General features: G+C 43.1%; 1 protein-coding gene across 2 annotated transcripts in view; it reads right to left on the bottom strand.

Moving 5' to 3' along the window:
* The window catches only part of Csmd1 (CUB and Sushi multiple domains 1), a 1,426,468-nt gene that overhangs the window by 77,068 nt on the left and 1,335,615 nt on the right, over positions 1-13,785 (bottom strand). For both annotated transcript variants that reach the window (XM_041673587.1, XM_041673588.1), the window contains exon 49: positions 13,432-13,620. In XM_041673587.1, the coding sequence (XP_041529521.1) occupies positions 13,432-13,620 (189 nt within the window). The remainder of the gene's footprint in view (positions 1-13,431; positions 13,621-13,785) is intronic.

Raw genomic sequence — 13,785 nt, 5'->3', positions numbered from 1 at the left:
TTCACTCCACGCACTGTGCCCAGCCTTCACTTCCCTTACGATTCTTACTTGTGGGCAAGCATGGGATGAAATGTCGTCTCCAGCAGGTTAAGTGGGGAAAGTGAACATTCCACAAGCTCATGGGAAATGCTTCCCATTAATGGGGTTCTTACCCAGGGGGCCAAGACCAACAGGCTCACAGACGATTCTGTTCAATCTAAAATCTTCAACTAAAAGTGAACGCTGCTTAGGAGGCCTCTGGAGAATCTGCCCTTCGTAGTTTGCACAGTAATGAGCAGTCTGTTCTGAGATTTGGACTGCAGTTTCTATCCGTGGGAGAGTGTTCATTAAAGGCGCTGGGGTGAGGGGCACTTCTCACGCTCACAGCCTTTGGTGATTTTTAACTCTGTTCAACCCATGGGATTTTATGGCTATGACTCTGAACTTAAGCCAGTATCATTTTCCATATTTAAGCCACAAGTTAAGAATAAACGTTCCTGCTCTATCGTTCTTTTGAAAATACCTACCATGGATTTAAAACGCCAAGTGCTGTGTTTGAAGAACCTAAATTTACTGAAATGAACATCAGGGAAGACTTGACAGTGGATTTCTCAGAATCCTCCTGTCAGCATTGACAGACCTGGCCCCAAACTTCAGAGGGGGGAAGTCTAATCCGGAACATTCCCAGAGCCAGTAATGTCCTTCGTCTTACTGTGTCGCTGAACTTCCAAAGATGAGACACTCCAATGCTACTAGCAACAGGCTCAGAAAGTTGCATGAATGGAGAGGGTTTTAGACGTCACATTATTCTATATCAACATAGTTATCTTTAGCAATAGTGTATTGGGCATCCCCTGATAAAGACCGTAGGAGAGTGGAAATGTATTTCCTATACATTCTCTCATTCAACACTTACCACATACTGAGAGTTAGAATTAAACACTACTGTGCATTACTCCCGGGGAGCATAGATGATAGAGACAGTGTGCCCTTACTCGAATTCTTTTGTCATTGTTAAGATTTCTTTGTTTTTTTAATTTTATGTGCACATATGTCTGGGCACCATGTATGTACCTGTTAGTCATGGAGGCAAGAAGAGGGTGTGAGGTCTCCTCACACTGGATTTATTGATAGTTGTGAGCTGCCACGTGGGTGCAGGAGATTAAACCTGTGTTCTCTGAATGAACAGCTAGTATCTTAACCACTGAGCCATTTCTCCAGCCTCCCTTACCTGATTCCTTACCACCCATTCAAACCTGTGACAGTGTTCCGATCTTAGGTAGTGATGCCTCTTGCTTTTGGACCCCAGAATGCTACCCAGCATGTTCAGGTTTATTTGCCTGTCTAATATTCAGACAGCAGGAGTTCATCAGTCAATTGACTGACAGGTTAAAAATAAGTTTTCACAGCGCAATTCTAAAAACAATGCACAATGGAGCACTTGTGCTAATTTTCCAGAGGCTCTTTTGCCCATTCTCCTCTCTATGTGAGATTTCTCAAGTCTCCTCCTTAGGTAATTAGTGATGAATCACCCTTTTATTTACACCTTTACTGCAACTCAGTGCAATCAATACCAATGGAGCGTGAGGCCACAAAGGAAAACCACAGCAGGTGAAGAGGACATGACAGAAGCACCAGAGGCTGGTGCTAGCCTAGTGCTGGGCAGTGCTTCTGCTCACTTGCCACCACAGCATGACGCCAGGAATCTGCAAGGACACAGGCTAGCCTGGGCAATGCCCTTCTGTTTGCTATAATGGCTGATGGTAGCTTCCGAGAGCCAGGATAGATGGAGGGAACCAAGAGCTGGGTTTGAAGAACCTAGATTAAACAGGTCAACAGTTTAAAGTCACGGGCCATGCAAAATGGTCAACTGTACAGGAGGATAGACCAGAGTGCCACTGAGAAGCCATTCAGCTGTTCCAAGCCTCTTAAAAACATTTAGCACAAGATATCTCAAAGACAGAAGGAAAACAAACAGATACCAACCAAAAAAATCATAAATGTGCCCCTTTAGTGCTTCTTACAAATGACTAACGACATCTGTTCTCTGCCTGCACATACGTCTGTGCACCTAGGTGTGTGCCTGCTCCCTTAGAGGCCAGAAGAGGGCATCAGATTCAATAGAACTGAAGTTCCAGAAAGTTATATGCTATCATGTGGGTGCAGGGAATTGAACCCCTGAGACCTTTGGAAGAGTGCTCTTAACTGCCAACCTATCTCTCCAGCCCCACTGAACACAATTTTAAGATAATCAACTTTGAAAGACATAATAAATTCTCAAAACCACTGGCCTTGATATGTGTCTACATCTTAATGGAACAACCGTTATGGAATATAACATGGACATAAGCATGACTCCAAAATTTGGAAGGCTGTTGTGACAATCAACTAAGAAAGATGCAGTAGAAAGGAGTGTTCCCATACTCTGCTCTGTATTTCCTGACAGCTGTTGCTTGCCAATGATGCTTTTTTTTCCTAGAAAAATCGTTACCGATTCTCTTAGAAAATATAATTATAATTCCTTGAAAAAACACAGAATGAGTTTAAGCCACTGACTTGGGGACTCCATGATGGGTACTAGCAGCTGCCCAGCTTAGTTTCAGAACAAGGAAACAAAACTCTCCAATGTGTTTTTCCTGTAGCTAAGGAATAAGCTTCTGGAAAGGTCAAATTCATAGAAGAGTCTAGTTTGCTTTTACTGAATCATGCTTTAAGGCACTGCTCATTTCTCTGGGGAGCCAGGTGGGTTGCTGCCCAGTGGGAAAATGGTAGTAGATGTCAGGCCAGAAGAGCATTCGCAGAATGTTGGGAGAAACATGACGTTGGGCGGTCTCACTACGTAAGCCAAAGCAGTAGGCGTCCTCCAGAAAACACAAGTAACAGAGGAAAGGGAGAAAAGTGCAGTTATACATGCACACAGTAATGGACAGATGGCAGGTGGATGGATGGATACATAGAAGGATAGATGGATAAATGATATATTGATGAATAGATGATGATGCTAGATAGATGGTAGGGAAATAATGGGTAAATAGATAAGTAGATGATTGATAGAGGAGATAGATAGATAGATAGATAGATAGATAGAGATATTAGAAAGGTAGGAGACAATCAATACATGGCTAAATAGATGGTAATAGACGACTGATAGGTAATCAAGAGATGGCATCAACACATGGAGAGATGGGCACAGTGACTGGGTGATTGAATGAATGGACGGGAGATGAGAAAATAGATGCATAGGAAGGTAGAGGGGAGACAGGTAGGAAGACCCGTACTTGCAAAGATGCTCATGAAGAATCTACACCTGAATTAAAACAAAATGACACACTTGGAAAGTCATCCTCATTGGTGACAGAAAAGTAACAGAGATCACATGATTCAACACTGAGGTCTCATGATGGATGGAAAGGAAGACAGCGGTTTCCATAATTTTAAAGGCACTAGATACCTAACTCACCAGATTCTCCCGTAGATCACTAAGTGAAGAATGTGGGTGATGGGGGAGTGTCATATATCAATCTGTAGATTTCATTGGTTAAGCAATAAAGAAACTGCTTGGCCCTCATAGGTTAAAACATAGGTGGGTGGAGTAAACAGAACAGAATGCTGGGAGAAAGAAGCCGAGTCAGGGAGTCGCCATGATTCTCCCACTCCAGAGAGATGCAGGTTAAGATCATTCCTGGTAAGCCAGCTTGTGGGCTACACAGATTATAAGAAATGGGATAGTCGAGGTGTGAGAGTTAGCCAAGAAAAGGCTAAATATAATGGGCCAAGCTGTGTTTAAAAGAATACAGTTTCCGTGTAATTATTTCGGGGCATAAGCTAGAACTAGCCATATGGGCGGCCGGGTGCTGGGGACACAGCCCCGCCGCTCTTATTTTAACAGAGTGGCGCCCAGATGTGATGGGCTAAATCCACTTAAAAACCCGAGAAGGCTTAAAAATAAGGGAGAGAGAGTTTAACACAGATTTTTGCTGTTTGTTAGTGGCGTGCCGTAGAGAGATTTCCTGATTCAGCAACAGAGCAGAAAAAAAAGCTGCGTCATTTTAAAGCGCGGCTTCTTGGGGCTGTGCTGCCAGCATGAACTCTGGCTTTAAAGCATTTCAATGGCTTTTATGGGACTGGATGTTTGTGTTCCCACTTGGGATTGGAAGGAGAGTGCTCTTAGACCGTGCCTAGGCAGACAGCCGAATCAGGCTTAGGCAGGCGGAAGGGCATGGCGTGTTTTCAGACTGCGCAGTGTTCTGCGTTTCAGATTTGGCTGTAACTTGGATGAAAAGAATTTCTGTGCTGCACGCCCAATCTCAGAATTAAAGTGCTGAGTGCTGCTCCTACCTGGTGGCCCCAGAGCTAGCACAAAATGGTACGTCCTCCATTTTGAAATTTTCCTGACTCAGCAGCAGGAAAAAACTGGCTGTTTTAAAATGCTGGCTTTCTGTGCTGTGCCGCCATTGTGATCTCTGTCTGGTTCCTGCCGAAGACAGAGCTTTTGAATGGAGCATTTGGAGTAAAGTGCTACGATTTGTTTGATGGCAACTAGACTGCTGTGTGCCTAAAAAGGGGACATTGTGTGCCACAGCTCAGAGGCACAAGCAGTTCCGCCATGCTAGTGGTGCAATGTGCAAGAATCAGAGGCATGAGCGGCTCTGCCATGTTGGACTGGGCGGGGCCAGCAGGCAGTACCTGTTGTTGACCTAGGAATGTCACAGCTTAGATTCTTAAGCGCCTAGTGATTTAAAGGCACAAATCAAAAGTGCTCCTGGATAGTAAAAAATTGCAGATTCACAATAGGACAGATTCAGACCACTAAATGAGTCACACTGTTGGATGAATGTACGTAGGCTTGGGAGAGAGAAGAAAAAGAATATAGAGAATAAAATTAATGGTTTAATAAAAAAAGGTAAAGTCTTTAAAGAGACAGATTACAGATAGTTAAGAGATTAAAAGAAATAAAGAAAAATAAGCCACGTAAAAATGGAAAATTCACAGAGAGTCTGGATTATGTACATTGTGTTTTCTTTAAAATTTTTGACTATAAAGGAGCTAAGTACAGAGAGACATTTCATTACATGGGCTGCCAAGCTAAACCAGAATGGATATAAGGGTATTACAATTTCAAAATTTGGGTCTAAGAATATGATGCTTTGGAGAGGGTCTTCTTTTGTTTTCACAGAGGACCAGACCCTGTGGATTGCATCTATCCCGATATGGTATGATAGACCACGACCTCCCGAAAAGTTCCTGTGAACACCCTCAAAAAATTACTTCACTCAACTTCCAACTGAGATAAACCTGGCACACAGGTTACACCCTAAATGATCTGATTAACAGCGCCCCCATTCAGCAGGAAGCAGTTTGGAGAGGAAAAACTGTGCCCATGTTCCCAAAATATTGTTTAAAAATGTTCTTTTACATTTAAAGGGGGAAATGATATAGGTATTAATAATTTGCATTGGTGTGGATTTTAAGGTCAATTTTGTTATATGTATATGTATTTCTGATCTTGAATAAGGTGTTGTGATTGTACAGTTCATTGGCTGGCGCATGCCTTTAATCCCAGCACTCGGGAGGCAGAGGCAGGCAGATCTCTGTGAGTTAGAGACCAGCCTGGTCTACAGAGCTAGTTCCAGGATAGGCTCCAAAGCCACAGAGAAACCCTGTCTTGAAAAACCAAAAAAAAAAAAATGTAATGTATAATTAAGAAATATAGGTTAATGGATAATCATCAGTAATAGTCAAGCTTGTAGTCATGTTAGTTAGATTTTCTAGATATACAGAGATACATTTCAGTTAGATAGACATTCTACATATCTTTCAAAGACTGCAGAATAAGGCATTTAACGTTTTAATAACTTAGGACTTTTCATGACAATGAGACACTCTGCTCCTGGCAGCACCAATCTACTTCAAGAGGAAGATGGGCATTGAAGAGGCTCCTTATGGAGTTTGATAGCCATTTGGGCAAGAAACTGTTCTTGCCTGGACTGCTGCATAAACTGGACACAAAGAACCCGCAGAGAGAGGACTGCTGAACTTGCCTAAAGGTGAGATGGTCTTCCAGGGTTCCTGCTTCATAAAAGAATTCATGAGACATTCTGCAGCATACAGCAGAAAGTGACTGAACTGTCTTTGGAATTTCCTGCTTGATGAAAATGTCTGCTGGATACTATGGGCCTGTAGGCCAAAGATGAATGTCCCAACGGTAGAAAAGAACTTTGGGTGACTGTCCAGGCAGCGAGATTTTTCTGTCATTTCTAGAGTTTTCTTATTTTTTGTTTACTTAGGTAGTATTATATCCTTCTGGAGTCTTTGATGGAGTTGAAGAATGAATAGATAGTTATAGTTTTCCTTAGTTATGATAAAAGATAAAATAGATATAAATATTGTAACTGTAATTCTTGCTTGATAACTGTTTTTGCTATATGTAATTTTGCTATGTTAAAGTTAAAGCCTTCCTTTTTTGTTTAAACAGAAAAAGGGGAAGTGATGGGGGAGTGTCATATATCAATCTGTTGATTTCATTGGTTTAGCAATAAAGAAACTGCTTGGCCCTCATAGGTTAAAACATAGGTGGGTGGAGTAAACAGAACAGAATGCTGGGAGAAAGAAGCTGAGTCAGGGAGTCGCCATGATTCTCCTACTCCAGACAGACGCAGGTTAAGATTATTCCTGGTAAGCCAGCTCGTGGGCTACACAGATTATAAGAAATGGGCTAGTCCAGGTGCGAGAGTTAGCCGAGAAAAGGCTAAATATAATGGGCCAAGCAGTGTTTAAAAGAATACAGTTTCCGTGTAATTATTTCGGGGCATAAGCTAGAGCTAGCCATATGGGTGGCTGGGTGCTGGGGACACAGCCCCGCCACTCTTATTTCAACATGTGGGGGCTGGAAAATCACCATTCCATTTTATAAATGAATAGAAACAACATGTGGGCCTCCAAATTAACAATTCTGTAATATATAAGGGCAACTCAAAGGCATGTGGGTCGAGGAGGGCTGTCCTCAACCCTACTTAGATGACCGAAATTTCTCTTAAACTAGACAAAGTAATCAATGGAACATATTTTGCTTAAACCAGACAATGTAGTTCCATTAAATAGCTATTTGAAAATCTTAATCGTTTAGTTTGACTTGAACTTTGCTTCAGTCAGAGAACCTGGGAGGACCCTGCTAAGTGCTTCCATGTGTGGTCGGATATACCACATGGCCTGAGCAAACCTACTCTTGCAGAGAGCTGCAGCAAAAGGTTATCACATGGTCTCTGGAGCCTCCCTGACTCACAAGAAGACTCTTGTGAATCTTCTGTTTTTTTCTGGACTAGTTTCTGAAAATTTCCCAATAGAAACACTCAAAAGTCTAACAGCCTCTCTCTCACAGGCACCATCCCAGGGGGCAACACACATTGTACACAGACTGCAATTTGTTCATTAAGATCCAAGCAGTGACTGCAAACTCCAAGCATTGCACAATGGTGGAAAACTATGCAGAACAGAATATCCAACTTCACAGAAAACCAGAAACTTCCATTTGAGCTTGTTTGCATAAGAGCCTCTGGCCTTACATCTGTGGAATGAAGGACCAGTTACTAAAAGTTCACTTAAATGTTAACTTTCTCTTTCGTGGTCAACTTCAGTAGGAGACAGTGGTGAGGCATTGCTGAGGACATAATTACATTACTAACAGGGAGCAAAGGACTGAAACACAATTCTATAATGCTGCCCGGCCTGCCCAGTGTCTAGTCTCCTCTCTCTCTCTTTCTCTGTGTCCAGTCCATAGCCCAGAAGCTGGCCCAGAGCACAGAGGTCACAGACAGCCCACACCATGACAGTGTCCACCCATCCTTGCAAGGAACTTTTGGAATAATCAGAGATCATTTGCCAACAGTGTACCTGACAAAGGCCTTGGCCACATGTCCACAGGAGGAGGTTATCAAAAGCTTCTCTCCTCTCATGCTATCACCCCATTCAAATTCCTGCCATATCCACTCAGCTTCATGGGGTACAGTCCCCCGTGCTCTAACTCCACTTACCCAAAGCAAGTCTAATTATCTCTGGATGATCACTACAGCTCACATGATAGTCTTTTTTGTTTTGCTTTGTTTTGGTTTTTCGAGACAGGGTTTCTCTGTAGCTTTGGAGCCTGTCCTGGAACTAGCTCTTGTAGACCAGGCTGGTCTCTAACTCACAGAGATCTGCCTGCCTCTGCCTCCCGAGTTCTGGGATTAAAGACATGCACCACCACTGCCTGGTCGTGATGGTCAGTCTTGACTACGAGAAACTGCAATGGATAAAATTCTTAAAAAAAACAAAAACAAAAACAAAAACTAAGCGTCAGTAAGACAGTAAGACTTAGAACTTTGAAAAGCTACAGTAAAAGGTTTGACAGCAATCTCTGCAGTGTTCTCTACCTCTCAGTCTCTCAGCTCTACCTGAAGAGAAGGAGGTAAAGAGACCGATACTGTAGCTCCAACAAGCAGAAATCCACCCCTGGAAAAGCACTCAGAAACAACTGGCTAGCAAAGCCACTCCCCAAAGGGTCCCTTCCACTGGAGGGGTGCAGAAACCTCCATGGGATAGCTTGACTAATGAAATCAGACACTAACAGAATCCATGACCTTCTGCTTCGAGACTCCTGTTCCCACGTCTGATGTGAAATAATTGCTCAGGCCTTCGAAACAGATTCAGAGGGCTGCTAAACAGGACCCACCTGAGAGCCAGCCAAGCCAGATGTGTAACATCATGCCAGAAGGTGCCCAGCTAGCTCACTGCATACATAAAACGTGCCTGAGAATCCACGGCGATGAAACATTTCTTTCTCAAAAAGTTCATTTTTTCCCCTCTAACTCCTATTATTCTGGAAGTTAGCTATTTCCCCCATGAGGTCAAAAGCTAACAAAGTCTATGACTTTGAGTGGAAAAGCAGGGCCAAGAATCAGGTGTTGGCAGATTTTACATTTTCACATGTGATTTTTAAATATAAGTGCGGGATGTAAGCATCAACACAAGTCTAAATGTCTCGGGGAGCGTGTCTCAGCCGCTCAACTTTACAGCGATTATAAATGAACCTGTGAGGTTTTTTTCTGGACAAGGCCAGCATTTGGATTTTTTTTTCCAAAAGTAAGTTAATTTCCACACATTTCTGTTTTTGTTTGTCTCCCATACTGTTTCTGTGAGCTTGCTATTAAAATATATTTTACTATGTAAAATACAAATAAATAGGTGGCCTTCATCTATTTATCTTGCTAAGGTTCCAGACCACAGATCTTCTTTTGAAGCATAGTTGGATGCAGAATGCCACATATCACTAACAGCCCTTCCAGGGTCAAGATATGTAGGGCTAAACCTAATCCCAGTGTCCTGTGGGCCCCGAGGATAGGCACACCTGGAACTCTATAGTGATTATATGGGGAAAACATCACCATGGCTTGGTTTCAGGCTGATTCTGCCCCAAAGCACCATGTATGTCCTGATCTTCTATCACATCCAGTTCTCTGCAAACACTGGACAGCCTGCTTGGCTTGAATGTTTCAACTTCCCACCCTTCAAGACTCTTCTAAAGCCAGTTCCACAAGCACCCCATACTCATTCCTAGGTGCCCAACAGGGTTTGTCCCTCAGTCACCTGTGGGGCTGTCACCCATTCACATCCCAGTCCAGCAATTTCTTCTAGAGGGCCTGGCGTTTGTGAACTGTCGGTGTTGCAGGTAAAGGGTGCACTGTCCCTTTGACGAAAACCATCAGTTATTCCGTGTCCTGTTTACTCAGGCTTTTGACTGTCTCTGCTTCTGGTCTTTTAATGAATTCAAAGGCATCCTTATCAAATCCTGCATACTAGAACAAAGGTTCTGTGATATTCTTCCTGCTCATGCCACTCCCCACCTTCCCTATGCTGAAGAAAGGAAGACAAACACCAGGTACTATCACCTGTTTTTACATTATTTTATACACACTATAGAACATGCTTACACTTCCAGGGTAAGCACTGCTGATACATCATGGAATTTTCTTTCATGCAAGGGACACGGCTGGTCTCTGTGGCCAGTCTCAACCTGGGGGACTCATCACCTTCTGTGAGAAAACCTTCCTTGGCATGCTTCGTCCAACTGCATTATGGGAAAGGACTTTGTACATACACCCTCACTATTACCTTAATCACGAGCCATATTTTGTGGTATTCCGTCTGCACTAAGCATGGACAGGAGAAACACATTGTTCAGTTTGTTACAGGATACAGGGAGATAGATGATGCTCCCTTGGAGAAATGCCTGAGATAGGATGTGAATGAGAGAACTGTGCTTTGGCGTGTGGCCTGAGCCTGACTACCTTGACTACTCCAGAGGTTGGCAGATATCAACTCATTAACTGGAACTAGTCTGCAGTTACTCTCAGGACAGAAGAATTTTATAGAAGTAAAGTTGCATATGAAAATGAAGTCAAGGGCCACAATTAATCCACATGATTTATGTCCATAAGTAAAAAAGTTATGACTTAATAAATACATCAATTAATTAACACTCCAGGGTTTCAATTATAATTTTTAACTTTTAAAAGGATGCTTTGCTGTTAACTTTTTCAAGGTGAAGATCTTAGACCTTGGGGAAGATGCTAGCTCTGGGATCAGGAGGTGTATTGGAGATGGAGGTCATGGAGGTCACTGATTCTCAGATGTTCACAGTCAAGTCTCCTTGGATAGCATCATCTGTAGGCACTTATAGCCCCAGAGTTAAAGAGCAGCATAAGCAGAACTTCAGGAAACATACCTCTCACCAACCCAGGTCTTTGGTTTCCTCCATTGCCTTGCAGATATTATGAGCTAATTATAACTCTATAGAAGTTCATTGAGACATAAAGACTTTGGGTCTGTTTGATTTCAGTGGGCATTTCAAAAATAATTTTTAAACAAATTAGAACTGAAAATTATACCTTGACTTATTAAAGCCATGATGTCATTAACTGCTCAAGGACACTAGTGAACTCTCACGGTCAAACTCTCTATCATTCTACCGACGAGAGGAATCACTCCAACCAAAGACAGTCTGTTCTTCAGGTCTGTCTCTGAATAAACGAAGATCTGACAATAGAAAACACTGGTCTATGTCTTAAGAGCTTGATTTTAAGAACAAAAGCTTAATTGTGCAGTTTATGGCTAAGATCACTTTCCTACTTTGTTGCCCAGGGAAACGCTAGCAGAGTGCATGTAGACAAGAAACGGAGGCGACCCTCATACCAAAGCACCAGCTCCTACAAGGCTCTGAGCAACAGCTTTCAAATGAACAGCTGTGTGGGCACTGTGCTGGTTAACAGGGGCAGCTCGAAAGAAAGCCTGCTTTGCAGCGCTCCCATTTAACTGCATCTCCACGATAGCGTAGGAAATCTCAGCTCCTCAAGATGAAGATCAGTGTATTGATAATGAAACAGCAGCTTGGCAGAGTTCCTTGCTCTGAGACAGGAAATGAAGGCTGCAGGACAGGAGATATGCCTGGTTTTATCGGGGAGGATAAGCAACCAAGACAGCTTTGCTGAGGAAATCATTTAAAAGGTCAAGCTAAGAGAGAAAAACAACCCTCACTCCGCAGAAACCCACAGACTACATCTGGCCTGGCGCTTCTGGCCGGCCCAGACCATCAGGATGGAAACAGTGTGTGCCACTGGCTAAAGACAAGCCATGACAGACAATGAGGTTACCAGCTCTGCCATGTAGGACCCCAGGGTCCTGAGTGAGCCTGGAGCAAGTGCCCTGGGAATCCCCTTCCAGCCCCAATGACATCACATCATATTGGAAGGTATAGTGTACCTCCTTGCTTAAGCCTTTCAGTAATTCTAAAGCCAGCTATCAATACTCTCATATCCAGAGCCGCAAAGGAATAATAAGGTCATTAGAGTTCCCTTGACATCAAGGAACCTAGACTTGCCCGTGTCTCCATGACTTCTCATCTGAGTAACATTCCTCCCAACATACTGGAGCCACTGAGACCAGGACCGAAGCAAAGCCAAGGAAACAGCGAAAGATCCCTGTACTAGATAAATTCTTGGGGGAATTATGTGATTTCAAATACATGCTTTGGAAATCACACATGTTTAAATTTGTGGCGTGGAGAGGTGCCCAGGTGAGTGGCCTCAGTGCCACCTCATGCCCTAAGTCACAAAGCAAATAAAGTGTTATTTTTCCTTGTCAACGAAAGGAAAATAAACCTTTATCCCTTCTAGTAGGACGAGCTCCTGGGAGCTACTTAATGTTTATCTTATATTAAAGAACAATTCCTAGAGGTGAAAGTGTAAACCGAGGTGAGGCTCTGATAACAGTGATGTGGCTCAAGCCATGAAGACACGATGCGCATCGCTTACTCCTCCATACAGCGGTTACAGAAAATCCAACAGCCCGAGTCAGAGGAAAGGAGGCCGCTGGTTTCCAGAGCCATTCACATCTTATGACTGATGTTCAGGGGCTGAGCCACTTTATTCTAAATACAAACCTCATAAGGCAAAACTATAAAAATGTTGCTGCCTCAAACCCTTGCATCTAAATTAAATATTTTACATGAAAACTTAGTTTCTATGCATCTGATAGGTAAAAGTAAAAATAAAATTATGGAATATTGAAATCAACATTTATAAGCCCTAGATTAAAATAGCCAAAGAATGTAAGAAACAAACACTGTGGTTCAAAGCAAAAGCATTCATAGTAAAATGAGGAAGCAAGTTTTTTTTTTTTTGAGGGGGGTAGAATATATTCTGAAGTAATACAATGATCAGGAAAAGCTTTTTGGAATGTTCATGGGAAAATGCCTCTTTTTTTTTTTAAATTCAAGATAAAGTGCACATTATAATCAGAATAACTGTAGCTACAGCCCAGGGACTACTGTTCATTTTCTGGATTCAGGCAGTGCAGATTCACGGGAACCTTCTGCAAATGTTAGTGATGTTTGCTTTATCAATGGGAAGCTTAACTGTGCTGTCATAAACCTACTGTGGCGGCAAGTCTCAGCTATCAATCTGACTGCATTTACAATCCCAAGGAGACACACGCACACACTGGGTGTCTGGGCAAGAGCACTTAGGGAGGAAGACCCACTCTGGATCTGAGTGGCCCCCTCATGTGATTTGGAAGCTCAGGCTAAACAAAAGGGGAGAAAGGTCAAAGGTAGCTGAGCAGCAGTCTTGGCTTCACTCGGCATCTTTGTCCAGGGAAGTGAGCAGGCAGCCTGACCTCTAGCAATCACAGCCCAGAAACAGCAAACCATCCTGCGGTACCCTTGAACAATGAACAAATAAGTTTTCCTCTTCTAGGGTGCTCTTTGTCCCTTATTTTTCACATCCATGAGCAAAGCAATGACAACGACACCCAGATTTTGTTCCCTATCAGCCCTCATGCCCAGTCTCTTCTGTTGCTGGAGAACAACTCAAGTCAGAACAATGAACGGCAACCCGGGTGGGGTGGGAAGCCATCTCTTACCCTGGCAAAGCGGTGCGATCGAGTCCCACTGGTACACACCCACGGGGTTCCGCCTGCAGGTTGCATTGCTGTGGCCAATCATTCGATATCCAGGCTTGCAGAAGTAATGGACCTTGCTCCCCAATGTCCCTGTAGTTTTATTTAAAATGCCACCATTCTTCAGCGTAGAGGTGAGACTGCAGTAAGGAGCTGGGACGCAGGAACAGATGGAAGCAGTTTACAATATGGGACAGAGGCATACCACAAACAAAACATTAGTGTTAAAAAGCTGGGAAGTGAGCAGCAAACACCATCTCTAAAAATAAGACTCTAAAAGCCCCACAGGATTTTCTTATGAACCTTGGGAACCTGGTG

Source organism: Microtus oregoni, unplaced genomic scaffold (genome assembly GCF_018167655.1).
Source record: "Microtus oregoni isolate MIOR12 unplaced genomic scaffold, Mior012 000024F_ref0000369, whole genome shotgun sequence".
In the NCBI taxonomy this organism is placed as follows: Eukaryota; Metazoa; Chordata; class Mammalia; order Rodentia; family Cricetidae; genus Microtus; species Microtus oregoni.
The sequence above is the reverse complement of the archived record's forward strand: the minus strand, read 5'-3'. Positions and strand labels throughout refer to the sequence as shown.